The following is an 18,877-nucleotide window of genomic DNA, read 5'->3' as shown; positions in this document are numbered from 1 at the left end:
TTTCGAAATAAATGAAAATTATAGACGGCCATTTTTAACAATAACAGGCCGTTTTGCCAGCTAATTAAAATTATCACAAAGAGCCGGTAACGCGCCGATTTCAATATATCCGATGCCATTTCTCTCTCTCTCTCTCTCTCTCTCTCTCTCTCTCTCTCTCCCCCCTCTCTCGCTTGCGTATTTTTCTATATGCAAACGAAGCCACTGTCGAATAATATGCTGGCCCGATGCGTTCTCATTGAGATTCCACACAGCAATAATCAGCCGATACAGTCGACTATTTTACTCCGACAATCGCATTGTAAGCGCAATAAAGTATGCAAAATTTATTGGCAACGGTCGACGTCCCCTCCGTTTTCTGATGCATATATATGCTATCCGAACACAGTACGAAATTATTACATTTTACAAAATACTGGGTCATGGGATCAGTCACCATTTTAATTATAACAACGTAACGTCTTATCGTGAAATTTGCAGAAATTGCATAATGACATGCGAGTCCGCGGACATATAAATACATTCTCGCGTACAAATATTTATTTAAGAAGATTCCGATTATGCGGAAAGGTTAAGATGATCGCAAAACAGAGAGAAAATATTAAAAAATCGATGCTGAAAAAAGAAAAAAAATACAGAGTGAAGAATTTATTAATAATCTCTAATAGCGTTATTAAATTCCGTTTCGTTATTTAAATTACGGCAATAATTACGTAGGCTGATCGTTTCGAGAAACAATTTATACGTTATAGATTGCGGAGGAAGAAAGAGAGGAGGAGGGAGGGGGGGGGGGCGCCAACGCTCCGTTAAATATACTCGTTTCTGGAAACGTTCGATTCCTCGATGTGTACACTTCTTCTTTTCGCGGGATTTCCGAAAAGAGACACGGACGTGTTACTATCCTCATTTGTTGTTTGACACGTTTGGCGTGTGCTAGTGTGTGCGCACGACCTGATTCACGCCGAATCGCAATAAAGCGCTATTGGATCGTTAAAATGAAACGGTAACTAGACGGAGACAACGGCGGAACGCAGTCACTAAATGTACGATTCGTTGTACAAAAATCCTGACAGAAATTGCTACACTAATCTTGCATGTCGTTCTTGAGCGCAGCTGCATGTAACGTAATTTTTTATCATAAATACACCGAAAAGAAACTAAGAATTAGTCTTATAAATCAAGAATAAATGTTCTCGTATATAAATAAATATATTATAATATCCATTGTAATATTATAAAAAAAATTATAATTATATAGAAGATTTTTATATAGAAGAATTATATAGAAGTCGTGAGTTGAGCACAAGTAATTGCATCAAATCAAATTCAATCAAATCAAGACTAAACTTTTTAAGAAGATTGTAATATTCTTGCTTATGTTATATATGAGAATCTATCTTTCTTAATTTAAAAGTAACTTTTTTTTCTGTATCAACAAAATTAAAAGTTTAGTGAATATCCGATATAATAATTTAAGAATAAGGAATACAAATAGATATTGAATCAAAATTATATGTATATCGATTAACAACCGGGAAACTGACAAGAACTTCGCTACAAATTTCAATGGAAATTTGTAGAGATTCTTTCTTTGTTTTTCAGTCTCATTTTTATTTATTTCTTTTTTAATAGATCATCGTTCGGATCAATGAGTCACTGTATGTTTCATTTCCTAAATCAAAATCGTGGAAGCGCAATTTTGTTGTCCAACGATCGCACGTGATCCTAATAAGCGCGTCATCCCCAGATGCTTGACAAATATTTTTTAAACGGCGCTTACACCTGCTTTAAAATCGTCCATTATCGAGCGCACTTTATCGGATCATTGTTATTGACATTCACAAATAAAATCAGTAGCCAATTTAAAAATTGCACTGAATTACTGCACAGATATATGCACGAATTATCATGTATTTGTAAAAATTCTTTTTTTTTTTTAATTTTCGCTTCTGTTTTTATTTTCAGCTTTCAACAAACTTAGGCAACATCTTCTGAACTATTTCTGGGACATGCCTGATATGTCGAACATCCCCGAAGGAGCAAATACCACCTCCACCGTTAAGGTAAATATTCAACAGATCCAATTTACAAATCGGATCAATCTGTTCACGAATTAAAGATTTCGCTATCGTTTTTTCAAAGATCTACGATTGATAAATGAGATCATATCGCATTGTCGCTTCTAATAGTTCGATTGCAATTTTGATTATTCCAAGAGCAATTAATGACGTTATATAATCTGCTTTAAATTACTAGATGGTTATGATCAAACTGATTATAATCATATTTAAACGATTAGATGCTTAATACTTTGGAGATATATTTCGAAAATAAAAGTTATTTCACAGTAAATCTATTAATAATTTGATATTTAATATTTTTCTCTTTACTTCTTCTTTTAATTAAACTTGAGTTCACGACACATATCTGATTTAATCACGAGCTTGGTTCAGTTCAAGTCCACAAATACCCTTGTAGAAATTTAATACTGCTAGGTAGTGATTAATTATTTATCTCGAATGTTCGAAATCACACCGAGTAACTAAGTAATTTCCAATATTATATCGGTCAGTATTAACTGAGATCTCCGTAAGTCGAAAACGCTAAGAATTCTCTTCGGTACGCCCGGGGCATGTTTCCAATTCTCGACCGGAGATGCCCGTCACATTTCGAATGACGAGATAATATCGATGGCTGTGTTTTGCGAGAAGCGAGTGAAATAATCCCCGACGACACGCGAGAGGAAGTTCCGCGTCGTGCGGACCGGGCCGGGCCCGGATGCGGAGAGATAATGCATCGCTAGCAATTTACCTACACGTGTAAACCGCAGCGACGAGATGAAGAGGTACAGCGGGGGGAGGGAGAAGAGAATTCCCTTAACAATGGATACGGTATCGCCAGGGGTACGGCGACGGGGGACGGGACAAGAGGAGGGGAGGGAGGGGGTGATCGGATTACCGCATTTCCCGTCGCGTATTGTTACACGCTCGGAATCTGCGCGCCGCCATCTCCCTCCGATATGTAAGTCGCTTAATGCGACTCGTCGCACAAAGCGCGACCAACGGAAGTGGATAACTGCCCGCCGAAAAGTTCGCCCCTTATTCCGCGATCCCTCCTCGTCGGACAGACGCGGCGCCGTTCGCGTGCAAGACCCGCCGGTCGTTTGCACGCGAACGGTCGCGGGGGAGGGAAAAGGGAAGAAGGAGGGAAAAAGGGAAGAAGTTTAATCTCCTTCCAAAACGTTACGAACTTTCCGAGAGCTCTTCCCTCCCTTACGCATACCTTTTCATTAACGTACGATTATTATCTGTGATAATCAAGATGTTTAATCGCGAGTTTTTCTTATTAAAAAAAACATGGGTCTTGCTTACGAGTGATATACTTCTTTGCCGTTTAGACGTCGAGGAATCAAATTACATCGAATATGTAAGAGTGCATTAACGCATTAAGAATGATGATATGCGAAATTCAAATGTGATTTAGCAGTTTGTTAAAAAAAAAAAAAAAAAAAAAAAAAAAACATGTAGAAATATTACATGAAGACTTTCCTCGTTGCCTTTCACATATAGAAAGATGTAGAAAGTTTAATTTAATAGAGCGATCCTAATAATTCAAATTGAAGCACTATGTATCTCCTTGTTAGCAGAGTAAACCGACGCATTGTATCGCACTGTCATACGGTAAAACGCAGTTTAATTCACGCAGCATTGTGAATTCTTCAATAATATAACTTAATTAATTTTGATGATGCGTTTGTCAGTTGTGGAAATGTTGTTCAAATTGTTTGAACAATCCCAAGTCACTTGCGCCTCTGGACCGGCTCCTTTCCTTCGAGCACGCGCACCTTCCTTACATCACGCTATTTTTACAAAAGGACTACAAAATCGAGTTACATTTTGAGAAAAAAAGGATCGTGAATCAATTTCCGCGTTTATTCTTTTTAAACTGTATTCACATGCGGCTTTGCGCATGTGAATAAATTCTGATAAAAGAGCCGGAAGGCAGTATTCCGGATGTATCACGATTAATTTGAATCATCTAATTGCAGATAATTAACGGCCATGTGGTAACAATCAACGAGACGACTTACTCCTCTGGCGACGACATGAGCGGTACCGCGTTCCGCATTCGCATAATCGACGTGAAGCCACTGAATGACACCGACGCGATCGCCGGAGGCAACGCGGGACCAAACGCGGGACCGACGACGGTGAATCCGGAGACACCGGAGAGCCGCGAGACGGTCGAAGACTTCAACAACGAGATATCGAAAAGCACGGACACGCTGACCGCTTGAGAGACAGTCGGCTGTCGGTTTGAACTGGAACACGCCGGTAACCGGCGTGATTCCAGTTGAAATTTCGGGGGAAAGGAAGAATGACCTTTATCACGTGGCTGTAGTAGAGTAACTTGCAGTGCCACATACCGAGTGTGCATTGCAGATTAAAGTAAACGTTATTGTAATATATTACATATTATATATATACATATATATGTAGTTGTGTTTCTGTTGTTTCCTGTCGCTTTTCGATACGATCGATAGTTACTTTCCTGTATCTCTCTAGGAAAGAAAAATTTTTTCGTCGCTGGAAAGATAAGCTGGGATATTTATAGATACGTAAATAATATATGAGCAATACGAGTTGAAAAGGGGAAGGGGTTAATTGGTTTCAATTAAAGTAATTTATTTGATTTGAATTAAATAACTAAAAGCTTTTAAACGAATGCTAAATTAAAATCCTCGATTAAACGTAAAACTAAAATTGATAGAATTTGAAACGCTTCTTGTTTTTCAATGATCAGATTCTATATGGGCTATATGGGGACCGAAATGGGCTTAAGAAATATCCATCGACAATTAATATAGAGATAATATGTTACTTTATGATTTCTTAATAGCTTAATCAGTAATATTATAAAAAATATTTAGATGGGTAATATATACAAATTATGACATATAATTGCTATGATCCTTTTATTTCCTACAATTCGTTCACATTCCTACACATCACATTCGTCTCGAATATGGCATGTCCATGAATAATAATATTACATGAAACCACACTTTATTTATATAGATCAAGAGACTCCTAATTACACCACCTTCAATGTGTAGAGCAAACTCATCTTCAACGAGATTGCTGTGGGCTGAATTCCACAGCTAAAAATCGTAGGAGACGGAAAAATTAGAGTCAATCGAGCTCGAACTTGAGATTGCGTATTTTATAACTTTTACCAATAATGTCGTTATCATTATGTTATGCAACTTTTTCATTATATATTATGCATAATGACAAGATAATGATAATGATACTATCGTTAAAAGTAACAGAATAAGTCTATAGGATCCTTTGGTTGCTACATGCGACATTTAATCTGCGATAGCTCCCTACAGAACTGTGTATTTTTCAGACTGATTACTTTAAACCCCTTTCTAATTTGTAATATCTTTATAAGTCCATATATATCCGATATTTCGAAATGATGTTAAAGGTTTTTTATATATTTTATAAATTACTGGAAATGAAACTGGTAGCTATTATATGATATTTGGTAATCGATATAAATTTTTTATATATAATTCTTGCATATCTCGTTTCTGACTGATATAAATGCAAAAAAAGTGAAAGCATTGACAGACGGAACCAAATATTTCGTGTATCACTAATATATTATGCTAGTTTACTAGCTAGTATTTATATATATGCAAGGCCATTTTGTAATAACTAATTTTACCACTTTATCGTCCGCCAAGTGAAATATCTATGCCAGTCCAGCTTGTCTTAGTTCACGCGACCAAATACGAATGTGAAGTAGAGTATGTCACATTACTTTGTGTACTTATGGTATGGAGGCTTCTATCCTGTGAAAGATTGCAAAGCTGTGTGTTATTTAATAAATCTGTGCTTTTCCTATGCGCATCCTGATATCCCGTCCCTTTCTAGTTTCCTCGGTAATAGCATCTTTAGTATCCAAAAAACACAAATATCAAGTAATATCTGTATGATTAATACATGTAATCAAATATCTACACAAGTAAGCGTTCGAAACCGATTTACGGAGGAAAAGTTTGATAAGAAGTCAATTTATAATTCCTCCCTCACGAAAAAATGGAGAAATTCCTCGTCGCAATTTTTTATAATTTTATGAAAGAAATATATGTTCACTAATACGTACGTTGCGCTAATTTCGCATATTTTTATATACGTACAAATATATATACATATATACGTACAGATATATTTCTTTAAATTGTAAATCATATTGTAAGAGGAAAATTGCTATAATAAAATTAAATATTCTGATAAGAGAAAAACTGATGATGAAATTAAATAAATATTTCTACATATTCTAATAACATCATGTATAATATATAATGCGCAATAATGCAAATATGTAATATTGTATATAAATTTTTAAGATTTAAATATTTCATTCTAATGATTTTAACTTCATATTTTTTAACTTTATAAGAGAGTTAAGTTAAGAAATGAGATCCAAATCAAATAATAAGTAGGTAATACACAAATAAAAAAATGAAATCATTCTAAATTTAGAATCGTTGAAAGAAAAAAATATAAATATAAAACGTATTGAGTAAATTTTTAAAATTATTTGTAATAGCTACATTCCTTATAGATATTTAATACTGGAAGATACTTAATTATTTAACTTGAATATTAAAAGCACTAAACAACAGTAATTTTTAATATTCAAAATAAACAATTACTAATATTATATTGGGTAGTATTAAATTAAATTTCTGTAAAGGATATAAAGATAACGATATTATAACACATTTACATAAAATTTTTTTATTACTATTGTACAGTTTAATACTGTCCATTTTTTTAAATGACAAATCTTTTTTTAATAAAGAAATAACATGTGTGTAGCACAGAATAAATAAATATCGACATTTTCGTTATCAAGTGAGATCTAATTCCTATAATAATTTCTGTAAACTTTAATATCTCATCCTTTTTGTAATTGCGTCAATTATCATTCGGTTACGACTTATAGTTTTCAGTTTATGTCAAGGCTGTAAATGTGATAGAATATTAAATCGAGATATATCAACGAAACATTCCTCAGCCATTTAAAAATCGCGCGTTCGCGGATTTCAGAAAAATGGCGCGCCGTCGCGTTTGTCAAAATTGCCGCGCGTGCTTTTTCTATGACCTAGTTACATCAGAGCAAAGAGAAGCTTTGAGAGCGGCCATTTCGGCCTTTTTATGGGATTGTCAAAGACCCTATACACTACCGCGAACATATCCATTTTTGAATTTGAAACTACGTAACACTGCCTTATTTCCCAACACTGCCGATAAAATCGCATTCTGGTGCGTGGTGCATTCTGCATCCATTCATGGATCAGGAATATGCTTACATAATTATATAAGCGCATAATTTTTTTGTTGTAGATTAAAGTGCTGATTAATTTTAATATAAGCTGGATTCAGACATAGTATACATATGTATTTATTAATATGCTCATATTATATAGCGTGTTTGCAAAAAAAGAGATTTTCTCCTTTTATAAAGTAATAATATTAAAAATAATTATGTTATATTATATTATATTATATTATGTTTTCTTTATTTCAAAATACAAGATTACGAAATATATATATATATTTATATAGATAAATATAAAGACCGATATGAACGTCACAATATGACAAAGATATAATTCATACATTTCTAAATTAGAAAAAGAAAAAAAAATGGAACAAATGAAAAGAATCAGTGTTATTTATTATTTTTCTTATTATTCTATATTATTGCCAATGTATTCCTCCCTTTTGATATGCGCATGTGTTCATTATTATCGATCTCATCGATCTTACGGATGAATCGGGCCGATAAGTCAGGACTATTGCAGGATCCTGCGATCATTGGCCAGTAGTGTATGGCACAATACGTGCCTCTGTCTTTTAATGCTTCCCCTTGCACCCCGCCAACCCCTCCTCCTCATATTGCAGTGGCTCATTTCTGGCAGCACTGCGGACGTGGACTCCGCCGTTGTCATCGTCGTCGTTGCTGTCGCCGCCACCGTCGTCGTTGCTGCCGCCGCCACCGTCATCGTTGCTGCCGCCGCCGTTGCAATCTGTTGACGTTACCGGACTTGGTGGTGGTCGAGGCCCTCGGGACACGCGCGCACGTGGAGAAAGTTGAGAGGATGCTGCGATGTCAGCACGCAGACGTCACGTCGTAGGGCCTGTGGTGAACCTTGTGACCGCGAGCTCGAGCAGCTCGCGGTACCATTACGATGGAGACGAGGCGAGCGGCGGATTGTTGAGCGAGGAAGTTGCCAACCTGGCAGACGAGCAATCGACGACGACAACGACGACGACGACGACGACGACGGCGATGACGTCCCGCGACAGAACCAACGAGTTCACCAATGCGATCCGCTCCATGCAGAGCAGGACGGTGGCGCGAACCGCCGCGAACTTGCAAAATCCGCGACGTGCACGTCAGATACAGAGTTACTCGAACTTCATGATGATAGCTAAGAACATTGGCAAGAACATTGCCAGCACGTATGCTAAGCTGGAGAAACTTGCTCTATGTAAGACTCCGAGTTTACCTTATCTATGAATTTAGCTTAGGTTACAATATGTTGTATACAGAAGTAGGGATACTCCGAATTATTTTTTTTTTGTAATGAACATTAATTGTCATTTGGATCTTTTTGTGTAGATCCATGTGGAAATTAATAAAAAACTGTTGAAAGACCATGAAATAATTGCATTAGAAACATTAAGATTATTATTGATAGTCATTTTTACTATATAAGATACAATATGCATAACTGTATAAAAATAGTAGGAATAACTAACTCTAATAATATAATGAACATATGAGTGTTCCATATAATCAATGATACATATTACAGTGGCCAAGAAAAAATCCATATTTAACGATAGGCAAATAGAGATCGAGGAACTTACGAATATCATAAAAACGGACCTAAAAAGCTTGAATGTTCAAATTGGGAAACTGCAAGAGCTAGGAAAGAGTCAACGAGAAAGTTATGGTTCCTCCCAGAGTCATCATATCGCCTCCCATTCTTCTTCAATTGTGATGGCTTTGCAATCCAAATTGGCCAACATGTCCAATCATTTCAAAAGCGTTTTAGAAGTTCGCTCTGAGGTATGTAATCAGAAATAACATTCTTTTTTTATATATATTAAAAAATTATTTTTGCGATTATTTCAGTGTATTGATTTCTATTTTGCAAAAGTATGTTACATATTTATTTAATAAATTATGTTTGTTTAATTTTAACAATGTTGATACATAATAAATTTGATATTAATAGAATTACAATATAAATATGAGAAATTAGATAACTAATAATAAGTATATTTGTGACAATAATAATAATGATAATATATAAATTGTTTGGTACATGCAGAATATGAGAGAGGAACATAGTAGACGACAGCAATTTACTCAAGGCTCTCTATCCACTATGCTCCCCCCAAGTGTTGTTGCTGGAAGACAAGGTTCTTTATTGCTACAGGAAGAGATTTCTAGCAATTCTGTTGCGATAGACCTTGAACCTGCCATGAATCAACAACTACAACAACAAATTATACAACAAGATGATACTGTAAGTAATAGTAGACAGGACAAATGTCAAGTAATTTAATATAATGGAAATTAGATGTATTTGTTTCTTACAGGATGCGTATGTGCAATCGAGAGCTGAGACCATGCAAAACATAGAATCTACTATAGTCGAATTAGGCGGTATTTTTCAGCAATTGGCACATATGGTTAAGGAACAAGAAGAAATGGTTGAAAGGTAGGAAGATACAATAAATAGTAAAAAAACAAAGTTGTTTTAAAAAATGTTTTACCATTATCGACATACTTCGCAAATCTAAATTTCTAATCTCGTAATATAATTCATTTATAGGATAGATAGCAATATAGAAGATACTGAGCTAAACGTGGAAGCCGCGCACACTGAAATATTGAAATATTTTCAATCTGTTACAAGCAATAGATGGCTAATGATAAAGATATTCGCGGTCCTGATATTTTTCTTTATATTTTTCGTAGTGTTTTTAGCATAACATTACTGATAATTATATTTATAATATCATTACATGTTATCATCCATATCCACTATTTGTGATATAAGAAATACTTTCGAGACAAAACGATTTTTACAAAGTTGCGACATACATACAAGCTAAAATGAAAGATATTGCGCGCATTCCTCACCCTTTTCCTGAATTGTGAATATTGTAAGTACATTTAAATACTATTGTAAGTATTCAAATATTGCATTACTTGTACATCTCGCATTTCGCTGAGTATAAAATGTAAAAAAAGAAAATATTTCTATAGATAATAAATGCATTATTTCCATTTTGTGGGACAATTTTACAAGTAAGTTACGAATAAATTACGAATTGTTTTACAAGGATTAGCCGAAATAAAAATAATTTATAGACTTATACCACATAAATTGACTTGTACGTTCTTAATATTTCATTTTCATTATTTTAAAAACAAAACAATTTTTCTTTTCATTATAACTAAAATTATATAATTAAATCTATAATAACTCTAATAACACAGCCTATCATAATATATAAATTACAATTTATTTCAATTTTTAAAACCATATATAACAATTATATATTTTATATTCTACATTGATTATAAGAATTTCATTACAATGTTCTTGCTATATATGAATCGAACTGAATATGATATATATCATTACCAGAAATACATAACTTAATTACAAATGTTCCATGTTTCTTTCGTTTCTTTCATTTATAGTCAAAACGTATAAAAATATTTTTATCAAGTTTTACAGGTAACTCGCTATATTCCTAGGATCATGAAATAAAAAAAGAAATCATTATTTGTCAGATAATTGATAAGCTTGCTCTTTTTAACGAAAGCAATAGGAAACAGTCTATTATATATCTATAATATTATATATCTATAATAATCACAGATATAATAACAACAACATAGATGATGACCGTTTAATGAATCCCTGTATGATAGATATATTGATACGTTTGCTCTATTAATGTTTGACATAAAGTTTTCATCATCATTACATATTTATTTATAAGTGTAATACAATGAGAATTGTCACTGATACAGTGATTTGGCCTTTGTACAACGATGTTGAATAACAAGATATAAAACTTAGACTTTTCCATGATGCGCCTTATCCAGTGATTCTCCCGAAGAATGTAAGGAACCTAAAAAGATTAATGTTTACTTAAAAAGATATATCTTTTTCAATATTCCTTAATTATTCTGTGATACACGCAAGTAAAAAAATTTAGAGATAGCTCTATATTATAATCTAAAATGCATGGTGATAAGGGAAAATGCATTTTTTTAAATATATAAAAATTGATAAATAAAAAAACTCGAAATAGTCTGCTCTTATCTAAAGTTCGCAAAAAAAAAAATTTTAATAGCAACTAATTAATAAGAATTATAAAACAGTATCAAAAATATATTAAAAATATATCATATGTGTCATTAACAAAATTAATAAATTAAAATCGTTGAACTCTTTAACCTGACACGGCATCTATTTGGCATTATTTCCTTCCATAGTACTCCAAAATTGTCTCACTTTAGAGAAATGTTTGCGTCCTTGCATGCACAAAAATAAGAAAGTACATAATAGTAACAACAAAAACATATAAACTTCCCGAAAAATAGACAGAAAACATCAGATGGATCTAACATCAGGTGGATCTGATCGAGCTAACGTTATATGACATGCCGATGATGTGCGTGTCGTCACTCTGTGTCGTATTGTTTCCACAAACCTTTATGATTGCGCACACGTTGCTCTCGTTGATGAGGATGGAAACCAGAATTGCGCGGATGCGGCAGTGATTCTTCACCCCAGGGATGCGTCGTTCCGAGGGGTGGAGGTAACATAGAGCCAGGTGGAGGAAGGGGTGGGATGTGATCGCTACCGAACGGAGGCGGTGGCGATCTATGATGATCAAACGGTGGAAGTAAATGTGGCGGAGACATAGGTGGTGGTGGGGAACCGGCGTTCTCGTACCTACCCCCGGAAACGGGGGGACGATGTAACGCCGGCGGTGGCGGCGGCAGCATCGGTGGAGGTGATGACAATCTGCCGCCGAGAGGCGGAGGACGTTGACTGATATCATATAGAGGTAGACCAGAAGCAGCGGCGGGTGGCAAAGGCGGCAAATACGGCGGGAAACAATGCAAATAGGAGGGTGGCGGGGGTGGTGGGATTCCTGAGGAACCGCTAAACATTACGGGAGAATTGGATGATTCTGCTCCTATGAACAGTGGCGGCGAAGTTGCCGTTTCTCCATTCGCTTCCAGGCCTGTATGTTTGGAAATCAGTTTAGAGAACAGACAGTTTATAGTTCCGTTATGTGATATTTTGCGATTCACCGTCCGTAGATGAACGTCTCCGACGCGCCAATTATCTCAGATAACATTACTATACTGAATTTTTAATTATTACTTGCTAAGGAACTAACTAATTTTACTCTACGTAATTATTATACGTAATTATTACGTTACGGTCTACAAGTTTTTTATGAAAAATCATTCGATTACAAAAAATGATACGGGTATGTATATATGTCTCTATAGAAAGAATGACTTAATGTAATAATGATCAACGATAAAATCTTCAATCTAAGGATTATACTTAATATTTTGTATAATTAATATTTTTAATGGGAATACTTACGATGTAGCTTTGCTTCGGGATCGGTGTCATTTAAGTTTTTCTCTACGAGTGTAAGACGATTACGTAATTGACTGGCTTCAGCTTTCGATTCTTCCAAACGGCGCTCATTTTGTCGGGCAGCAACCTTATAAAATAGTTTTATACAAGCTTATGTATTTCTTCGATGTACACACACACACACACACACACACACACACACACACACACACACACACACACACACACACACACACACACACACACACACACACACACACACACTGTTATATTTTTTTTATATATATTCTTTTATATGTTGCGTACCCATTGCTCATGTGCTTTCGTTTCTAGAGCGGATATTTGATTTTTGTATTCTCTCTCCTGATCTATAATCTCTCGTTTTAACATTTCTATTTGTTGCCTGAAAAATCCAATTTCCTAAACTAACTGCAATCCATAAACTTATTAAACAAATTTTCGTAATCATGACACACAAAAGTATTTAAAAGATATTCAATGTCCAATAAATTTTCACAAATTAAATTTTCCTCATAAATATGTACTAAATAATGTAATTGTGCTTACTTATAATTTTGTATTTCATTTTGCATTGTGTGTAGCCTTTCGACCGTTGATACAACTTCTCCTTGTTTCTGCAACCAAATGGCCTCTTCCCTAAAATAATTATAGTATATAATCTCTCTGTCTAAGTATAAAATAATTTTTAAATATAAAGTTTATTACTTACTTTTGGCGTTCGGTTTCTTTTTCTTGGAAAAACTTTGATAACACTTCAAGTCGTGTTTCTGCATCTTTTTTTTCTTTTTCAGCTATTTTACATTGATCACTTAACGCAGTTATCTCTTCCTTAACAAATTTCATATGTTCTGCGACACAAAAAAGTAATAAGATATTGATAATAAGATTTAGTTAAAAAAATGCGATTGTTAGAGAAATTTCAAAATCAATGTCTTCATCTTTAAGAAAATACCTTCTAATAATTGATGAGCACCTTCAACATCACTTAATCGCGCCTTTAATTCGTCTCTTTCTTCACGTAATTGTACTGCCTCAATTTTAACATGAGATACATCATACAATTTTTCCAAATCCAAGTTATTCGATTTGATTTGGTTCATAACTTCTAATAATTCTTTCACTTCTATTTCTTTTCCTCTCAATTCCTTATACAACGACGATTTTTCAGAAGACAACTAAGAAAAAACATATCTTAATAACTAAATCATACATTAAATATCTTTATGTATTAATTATTTAATATATAACCTAGTTTTTATATATATAAAATATATTTCAGTTAACATATATAATTGTACAAACTTACCTCATCTATTTGTTCTTTCAAGCCGTGTATTTTATCTGTTAGCATTTGTTCTATATTATTCTTAAGGTCTCTTTCTGCCGCCAATTCATTCTGTATTCGCAAATATTCTACTTCAAATTCCTCACATTTTTTCTTAATAGAAACAAGATCGATTGATAAAGTTTCAATCTGCAATAAATTCATCATTTATATCAATCAAGTTACTTATTAAGAAAGAATTAATGAGATAATAAATGAATAACCAAAAAAAGTAAAATATTAGATAGTGTATGTGAGAAAGAACATAAAAATATAGTATTGCCTTTAAAAAACATTTATTATGTGATATGTACAAAGTATTATTAATTAATCTTAGGTTCAATCAAATTCATATTGTATCATAAAAATTAATACTTCTCTAATCCAAAAAAATCAAACACAATAGAACTTATTTCTAAATAATACATTGTGAATAAATTACTCTTACCTCTTGAGTTTTAAGATTCAACGCGTTCGTTAAGGATTCGTTCGCGGCTTGTTGAGCGTTTAATCGTGCTTGTAGATCTTCCACTGATTGAGCTAGCGGATTAACTTCATTGTTTGATGACAAAACTTCTCTTAGCATACGCTCGAGTTCTAAACCAGCTTCTGTCGCATTTTCCAAATCTCTCTCCAACATAGCCACTTGATCTTCCAATTCGGCTTTTGCGTTCTACGACAGCAGATGACAGCAGATAAATAATTTTTCATTTGTTTTGGACATGTTAAAGTAAAAAATATTTATGTATATACCTGGGACATTTCTAAATCAGCTTTTAGCGATACAACCATTTCGTTAGAACCAAATGATTCATCTTCTATGCAACACAACTAAGATATTTTATGTTTAATACAATGTAACACATATACATACAGATTCTAATATAAATAATATATTAAAATAGATATTAAAAAAGAAAATATGCAAAAATAACAAAGAATCACAAAGAATCAATTGTACAATTGTTATATTCACCTTGTCTTTAATAGATTTAAGATTCTCACTGAGTACTTCACATTCTTTTGTTGAGACTAATAATTTTTTCTCAAGTTCATTAATTCTTGCTATAAGTTGTCCATCTCTTCTTGTATTCTGGATTAAAAAAAAATATATATATATATATATATATATATAATTAGTCTGTATTAATATACTAATTATAGTTTAAGATAGAGATAAATTACTCAGACTATACTTAAAATATGATTTTAATGCTTAGAATATAATGTTTCTTAAATTATGGATTTTACTTATGCTTTTCTCAAATAAAAGAATATTTTTACCTCAATATAATAATATCCAAGAGTAAATATAAGTGTTGCAACGGCTGTTACGCAAAGATATATCAGTGTTTTCCAGTAATTATAATCCAATTTTGTTGTTTCAACCATATTATCTTCTCCATTTTCAAAATCTTTCTTTTATTTCGGAAAAAAATTATTACATTTTAATTATTATATATACAATACAATATATGTAAATAATTAATATATAAAAATTCTTCATAAAACTTACTTGATCCAGAAACTCAGTTGTTGTTTGAATTTCACATTCATGATCAACCGAACAAATTTTATCTGTAGAACTTTCTTGACTCAGAAACTCAGTTATTATCTCGACTTTGTTTTCATAATCGATCGAATGAATTTTATCTGTAATTAATGTAAAAAATATTATAATTATACTTAAAAAAATTAATATTATTAAATATCAATAAAACAATTACTTTCTACTTCATCTAGTACAGTTGATTCTGGTTTTTCCAAATTATTATTTTCATCTTCGTCTTTACGCAAAACCTTGTCTTCACTGCTTATGTGATCATCATATTCAGGTAAGGTTCCTTCCTCCTTTATAGAATTGTCAATTTGTTTTTTGACTAAAAACATAAAATGTAATTGTTACATCATACAATGTATTATACAATTAAAACTTTTTAAATTCTGTTAATTGATAACTTACCATGTTTCGAATTCTCATGAACGTTTGGCAAAACTGATTTCTTGAGAATTTCATTAAGACTCATTGTTTGCTCCGAGATCGTACTCTTTTGACTAGAATCTATAGATTGTTCTGACCCAAGATTGCTAGATTTTACACTGTTCGAGTATTCGTTAGTTTTTTTAGGAACATTGTCTGAGCTAGTATCATTGACTAAATAATTATTCTTATTTACATTACTATGTACAATTGATTCTTTATTAAATTGAATATCTGCAGCGCTATGATTTAATGCCTCTTTTGTAATTGCTATTTTTTCATCATCAAAGTGACTCTCATAGAATGATTCTGTCGTAACATTCTCTGTTTCTTTAACAGATAGTAAATCAACAGTTTCTAAAATTTTATTAGGAGATAAGATTTCAGTTTGGGCAATTGTTTCTTTGTAGTCATTCTTCTTTGTATTTTCTACTGTTTCATCACTTTCCGATAATCTTTGCTCGATATCATCATTGCTTGAAATAGTGATGGTCTGTGTGGTCGCAGTTTCTTGATTAGATGAAACTGTTGATTCATCTTTATAAGAAGCAACTTTGTTATCAGTGTTTATATTTTCTGTAACTTTCTCTATTTTGCTTGTATCTTGTATTTGAATATTTTCAACATGACTTTCAATGTCAACTTTTGCAGAAGCAGAACTATCATCTGTTGAAACCAGAAATGATGTTGGCAATTCTTTGGCAGGTTTATCAGCATTTTCATGTACAAAATTATTGGATGAAGGCACGTCACTAGAAGATATAGCGTTTTCTGAACGAATTATGGAGGCTTCTTTCCCCTCTTCATCTGCATTTTTTACGCTCTCAACATTCTCATGTACAACTTCTTCCTGCATTTCTACTTTTTCTATATCTACAAGATTTGGATTTATGTGTGACTCCAAATTTATTTGGATGGATGGAAGAACATTTTCAATTATGTTATCCTTAACTTCAATTTTTTCTGATGCTTGTTTCTCTAACTGCAGATTGCTGTCAACAGCTTCGGAAACAGTTGTATCATCGCTACTTTGAGTAATAGTGCTCTCTGTCATTATAGTTTCTTCCGAATTGGACAACATTTTAAATGTTTTCGTAAGAGAGGCAAATATACCATCACTTTCAACATGTTCGGTAACTTTCTCTTTCTTTTCATCTTCAACTTTCTCCTCCATACTGCTATCCAATTTTTCTATATTTTCAAGTTTATCTTCGGATTTACTGTTTCCATTCAACTTTGAAACGTCTTCACTATTTGAACTGATTATTGCTTCTGATTTCTCTAGCAATATGTTGGAGCTTGTTTGTTTCTGTGTATCTACTGACAATTTAATTTTTTCAAGTTTATCAGTAAGATCGCTTGTGTTTGGCTGTAATTCATTGTCAATACTTGTATTCTTGTCAGATAATTTTTCAATATTAATTTCAGAATCAGAGGTCATTGAAACTTCATTCGGCAATGCAGTAGCATGTGTAGCCTCAGATACAAAGCTAGGTTGTACAGATGGATTGCTATCCAAATAAACTGTGGTACCATCTATTACTTCATATGAAGGCGATATATTATCTACATTAATCGCATGAGATTTCTCTGAGGGACTTTCATCTATAGACTTCAAATCTATCTTATTATCATCTTTAGAAGATTCATCTTCTAACCACGTATCCACTTCATCTTTTTCTTGCTTTGTCGACTCAAGTTTCTCTGACTGAAGTTTATTAATTTTACCATTATATTTATAAACAGGCACTTCATACAACAAGTCACGTTTTAAGACTTTGTATTCCTTTAGGAATGATTTGGGCGCAAATCCACGCTTACCGTTTATCTAGAATAAAGAAAATTGGTATATTGAAAAAATATATTAAAAATATGTGCAATGAACACGTTACATCAAGATAGAAGCAATAATACTTTTAGCACATAGAAATAATAAACTGTACCTCGACACCCCATAAATCTGTCCGTTTCCCAGCGCCTTTACTAAAAACTTTGACATCTGCATTGATACCAAACGACATTACCTCACGATCGTTTGCACTATAAGCAATAATAGTCCTGGCCATCGAAACGAGTTCTAAATAACAGCGGAAAACAACATAATAATCATAATGCGGCTAAGCGAAGGGAAAAATGTGTTATGGATTTCGAAGTATGGTAAAGTATGGCTTCAATTACCCGAACAATTTGGGTCGTAACATAATTGTTTGTCAGATAGGGCGGCTAGACATTGCGATATTGCACAGAGGAGAATTGCGACACGCAAAAACGAAACATTCGTGAACGTATTTATTTTCGTCATATTTTCACCGTTGCAAAGTTCCACATCACTACCGACATCCACTCCAATGACAGTGCCTCCTCAGACGCACAACGTGACCATAAACTATGTACACTGTATAGAGAGCAAATTTACCATTTGTGACGTTTTCTTTCACGCCATATTGCTATCAGCGTAATTGTTGGCCGAATTGATCCGATTCGGTTATATTATGCTGCTCCACAATTTAATGATAAAATATAAAAGAAATATTTTGGCCGATATAATATTGTCACATTTTAGCCGAATGCATATTGGATGTAATTCTATTTATAAAATATTAACAGCAGACAAAGTAATAAAATTTTTATTTTTAAAATAGAAATGTGGAATCATGTTTGCTCCACTTTGTTTTTTATATTATATTTTAATATTTTATCTATTATCTAGAAATCTGATTTTCACGATTTAAAGTTTTAAATTTAAGATTTTAGAAATTCTCAAAATCACATTTCTTGGAAATTTTAAAAATTTCTTGAAATTTTAAGG

The 18,877-nt window shown here is 33.1% G+C and overlaps 3 protein-coding genes across 5 annotated transcripts in view; 2 read left to right on the top strand and 1 right to left on the bottom strand.

Moving 5' to 3' along the window:
- The window catches only part of LOC105432574 (virus-induced RNA 1), a 28,866-nt gene extending 22,550 nt beyond the window's left edge, over positions 1-6,316 (top strand). For both annotated transcript variants that reach the window (XM_011647432.3, XM_089070615.1), the window contains 2 exons: positions 1,966-2,063; positions 4,049-6,316. In XM_011647432.3, coding sequence (XP_011645734.3) covers positions 1,966-2,063; positions 4,049-4,297 — 347 coding nt within the window. In that variant the 3' untranslated portion in view covers positions 4,298-6,316. The remainder of the gene's footprint in view (positions 1-1,965; positions 2,064-4,048) is intronic.
- Positions 6,317-7,975: 1,659 nt separating this feature from the next.
- Syx5 (syntaxin 5) lies at positions 7,976-10,389 on the top strand. The gene is made up of 5 exons (XM_011647433.3): positions 7,976-8,575; positions 8,903-9,159; positions 9,425-9,622; positions 9,696-9,817; positions 9,932-10,389. Exons 1-5 carry the CDS (start codon positions 8,191-8,193, stop codon positions 10,089-10,091), a joined length of 1,122 nt encoding a protein of 373 aa, XP_011645735.2. The 5' UTR covers positions 7,976-8,190; the 3' UTR covers positions 10,092-10,389.
- A 220-nt stretch (positions 10,390-10,609) lies between these two features.
- On the bottom strand, positions 10,610-18,518 carry Tango1 (transport and golgi organization 1). 2 transcript variants are annotated; one of them, XM_089070613.1, is made up of 17 exons: positions 18,247-18,518; positions 18,012-18,145; positions 16,051-17,896; positions 15,815-15,967; positions 15,604-15,740; positions 15,372-15,506; positions 15,064-15,180; positions 14,841-14,918; positions 14,536-14,760; positions 14,070-14,237; positions 13,716-13,938; positions 13,473-13,611; positions 13,310-13,399; positions 13,049-13,145; positions 12,746-12,869; positions 11,832-12,371; positions 10,610-11,246 (listed from the first exon to the last, which is right to left on the bottom strand). In XM_089070613.1, the coding sequence occupies exons 1-17, from the start codon at positions 18,368-18,370 to the stop codon at positions 11,191-11,193; spliced, it is 4,386 nt and encodes a 1,461-aa protein (XP_088926739.1). In that variant the 5' UTR covers positions 18,371-18,518; the 3' UTR covers positions 10,610-11,190. The 2 variants fall into 2 exon arrangements, with proteins under 2 accessions (XP_088926739.1, XP_088926738.1); XM_089070612.1 differs by having other exon boundaries at positions 15,372-15,511; positions 15,606-15,740.
- Between the last annotated feature and the right edge of the window lie 359 nt (positions 18,519-18,877).

Source organism: Pogonomyrmex barbatus, unplaced genomic scaffold (genome assembly GCF_055798465.1).
Source record: "Pogonomyrmex barbatus isolate J1 unplaced genomic scaffold, ASM5579846v1 scaffold10, whole genome shotgun sequence".
NCBI lineage: Eukaryota > Metazoa > Arthropoda > Insecta > Hymenoptera > Formicidae > Pogonomyrmex > Pogonomyrmex barbatus.
Note: the sequence above shows the minus strand (reverse complement) of the source record. Positions and strands in the feature narration are given on the sequence as shown.